General features: G+C 36.3%; 1 protein-coding gene across 1 annotated transcript; it reads right to left on the bottom strand.

Annotated features, from left to right (window-relative positions):
• Nucleotides 1-3: 3 nt before the first annotated feature.
• LOC120201451 (CASP-like protein 4A2) lies at nucleotides 4-882 on the bottom strand (the record flags this gene model as incomplete). The annotated part of the gene is made up of 2 exons (XM_039202062.1): nucleotides 295-882; nucleotides 4-133 (listed from the first exon to the last, which is right to left on the bottom strand). Coding segments are annotated over exons 1-2 (717 nt in total), but the record flags the coding sequence as incomplete, so codon positions are not given.
• Nucleotides 883-3451: the final 2569 nt, after the last annotated feature.

Genomic DNA, 3451 nt, shown 5'->3' with positions numbered 1-3451 from the left:
ATCCATGAAGAAGGCGAAAGACAGAAAAAGGTGATGGTGAATGACATGCGTTTCTGTCATGAGATAGTGAGCTACATCATAGGCTTGAAACCCCGCACATACAAACCCAATCACATTTACTGATAAACAGTACCTGCCAAATTTACACATACAATCAAACGACGAATGGATATGGAAAATGCAATAAATATATGGAGAAAAGGGGCAACTCAATTTATTTCTATTTTGACCAAATTGTAGCAGAATTTTAATTAAGAAAGCCTCAAGTCATCAAATAAGTAAAAAGAGAAAAACCTGTATTCTTTATAGCGATCATAAGAGTCACCACTCCAGCCTTGTGATTTATCAGCAGCCATAACAGAGAAAGAAATCAAGCACAAAACGATCTCGCTTAATCGAAACCCTAAAGCCGCCATAATCACCCTATGATGTACCTTCGATCTCCTCAGTACCGCCGCCACTCCCGCTCCTCCTCCTCCAGCTGAACCACTTATCCCGGTCCTCGTCGTCGCCCCCGGCCCCTCCTCCCTCACGACGCGGTTCACTGTCAAATGCAACGAATGTTGCGGTGGAGTACTCGGAGGAGGCGGTGAAAAAGAAGAAGAATTGGGGTTGAACTGGGTGGACTTGTCGATGGCAACGAGTGCCTTGGAGTTGTCGAAGGGGGGTTTAACGGGGGAAGCTTCAAGGGAAAAGTAATTGGAGATATTGTCGGGGTCCCCGTGGTCGGATCGGAGAGGAGAGTGGAGTCGGAAAGGTGAGTGCGGGAACTCGTGGTGAGTCATTGACTCGGAATTTGAAGAGGAGGGTCGTTTCATGACGTCGTTGGGGTTTTGATTCCATTTCATCGTGGCTTTGGTTTCCATTGCTTTCTCTCGCATTTTAATATGTTGAGTGAGTGAGTGAAAGTGTATCAAAAACGAAAACTAGATTTAAAATAAAAATCAAGTCCAAGAAAAGCAAGTCGCGGGAGAAGGGCGATATTAATTACTTCCCCGCCTTTTCCTTTTCGTAGCGACAGCTACCACGTGGCATCTGTCTGGAAATTTTTAACCAACAAAAACCCGCCACGTTCTATTAATTTTTAAACACTGTGACGTGGCACCGTATTATTGGTTGACTTATTTGACACTTCAATTCAGGCAGAATCTGGAGATTCTACGTAACTCAAGCTTTTCAATATTTTTGTCCTCACATAATTAATATTTGATAGAATTGGTTAAAAATAGAAATTCGATGGAATAATTTACGTAAATAATATGATAATGTAAATTAGAGTTCATTGAATTATATTTGTTTCGTTTAAAAATTATAAAATAATCATATAATACATGAAATAACAAACATAATCAAAACTTCATTGATTCCGTTCTCAAGTAGTCAAGCTGTATCCCAAGATATACTTTGGTTGGGATTTGTGACATTCGGTGGTTTTTCTGTACGGCAGTCTTAATATACGGTTAAAGAAATATTCTAGCGAAAATGTTAATATTTTTTTACATTCATGATAAAGCGCTATCTAAAACATTATTTTTTTACCAAAAATATTAATTTCGCTAACAAATTTCCTGTAGAATCCAATATTAACATTTCCGGTAAAAAATAATATTTTAAGTAGCGCTTTACCGAAAATGTTAAACATTTTAGGTAACACTCAATATTAACATTTTCGGTAAAAAATAATTTTAGATAGATGTAATAACCAATTTTGGTCCCCCATACTGCCAATACCTTGATGTTTCCCACGCAAGCACCCTGCCCAACAGCAGCTCCCATACCTTGTTGTTACCCAGGTCAGCACCATACTTCGATGTTTCCGGTGCCTGCACTAGCACACCATCAAATGTTGCCCATGCTAGCATTTTACATTTCTGCAGAATTAACTATTTTTTTTGTAATGGGTATTTAACCCCGAGAAAAAGCAACGTAAAAGGGGACGAAAAATGGGAAAATAAAAACACTGTAACAAAAATTTCTCAGCAAGGAACATATTCTTCAAGCAATAGAAAATACCAAGAGAAAGAGGTATTTTATTTTCGGTTTATCAGTTCAATTACATGAATACTAAAAAGTAGAGTTTAGTTTCTAGTTTAATTCTAAGTACTATGTGAATCCTAGAGCTTAAAAAAATTAAAAGATAAAAGGGGTTTAGGAACTTAGCTTACTATCGGGGTTCGACCAGTGCCAGAGCTATTGTCCGGGAGTAAGTTAGAGTCGGACTAGGGGTTTAGGTTGAACGGCCATCGCATATGGTGGTAGTTCGTTGCGCGGTTCTAGATCGAAGCAAAGAGGAGGTGTGGGGACGTGTTGTTGTCCCCGTGCGTTCCCGGTTACCGACTGACCGAGGCGTCGTTCACTCCGGCTAGTCAGAGGGTTGGTTGTCGCCGCACGCGTGAAGAGAGAAAGAAGGCTGCTAAGGTGTATAAGAGGTTCGGGCTGAGTGAAACCAAAAGAAGAAGAAGAAATTATATTTAGGAATTTTGGGTTATATCACGCTCAGATCCCTGAAACTTTAGTGTATTTTGTGTTTCAGTCACCACATTCGCGGGTAAATATCCGTTAGGTCCTTGTTGTTTTTGCCGTGTTTTATTTAGTCACTAGGTTGACCGTTTGTTTGGTTATTTCAATTTGGGCTGCATGTTCAAGTTTTATTTTATTTTAGTCACTTGTTTGTAAAGTTTATTTGTTTTATGTTATGGTTTGTCATATTTATATATTTACATTTTAAGCCATATTATAATATTTATATACATATTTCATGTTTCAAATGTACTCATGCATATGTTAATTTATTTTTTATTTTATTTCGTGCACATGTTGTATCATATGTAATTATATACATACTTATTAAATTTATTTTATGTCCTTGTATATTCATATATGAAAATGTATTGTAAATGTTTATTCCATTTCATTCAAATTGATTTATTTTAACTTGTAAAAATATCTAGTTGTCAATATTTTTATTTGTTCGAATATTTTCAAGAACAATGATTTGTAGAATGGGCGTGGAGAGTATCGCTTGATCGAAGTGGTGTAATCTGATATGATGTTCGAACAAATGTGAACTTGAAATAAAATTGATTTTATTTTTCTAATTAATTCTTTTTATTTTAAGATGAGCAATGTGATGCATGTTACTAAATAGCGGTTGACTTTATATAAAGATCGATTTTCATTTTATATTCGATTAAAATTTTTAATCAATAAGTAGTGAATATTCTTTTACTAATAAGAAATAGCCGAGTTAACTTTCTCGATGGAAGATTGCTAATTTCGGAATTTCTTTTTGAGTTAAGGAAGTTTCTCTAATTAATAAATCTGAAGCACATTAAATCAATGTTCGATAAACGGATCATATTTTAACTTTATATTTGATTTATATTTTCCACCATTACGACAATGTGTAAGCGACATAGTACCAGTTTTGGGCGGCGTTGTGGGGTGCTTA

This window comes from Hibiscus syriacus, unplaced genomic scaffold (assembly GCF_006381635.1).
Source record: "Hibiscus syriacus cultivar Baekdansim isolate YM2019G1 unplaced genomic scaffold, ASM638163v2 tig00007227_pilon, whole genome shotgun sequence".
Taxonomy (NCBI): Eukaryota; Viridiplantae; Streptophyta; class Magnoliopsida; order Malvales; family Malvaceae; genus Hibiscus; species Hibiscus syriacus.
The sequence above is the reverse complement of the archived record's forward strand: the minus strand, read 5'-3'. Positions and strand labels throughout refer to the sequence as shown.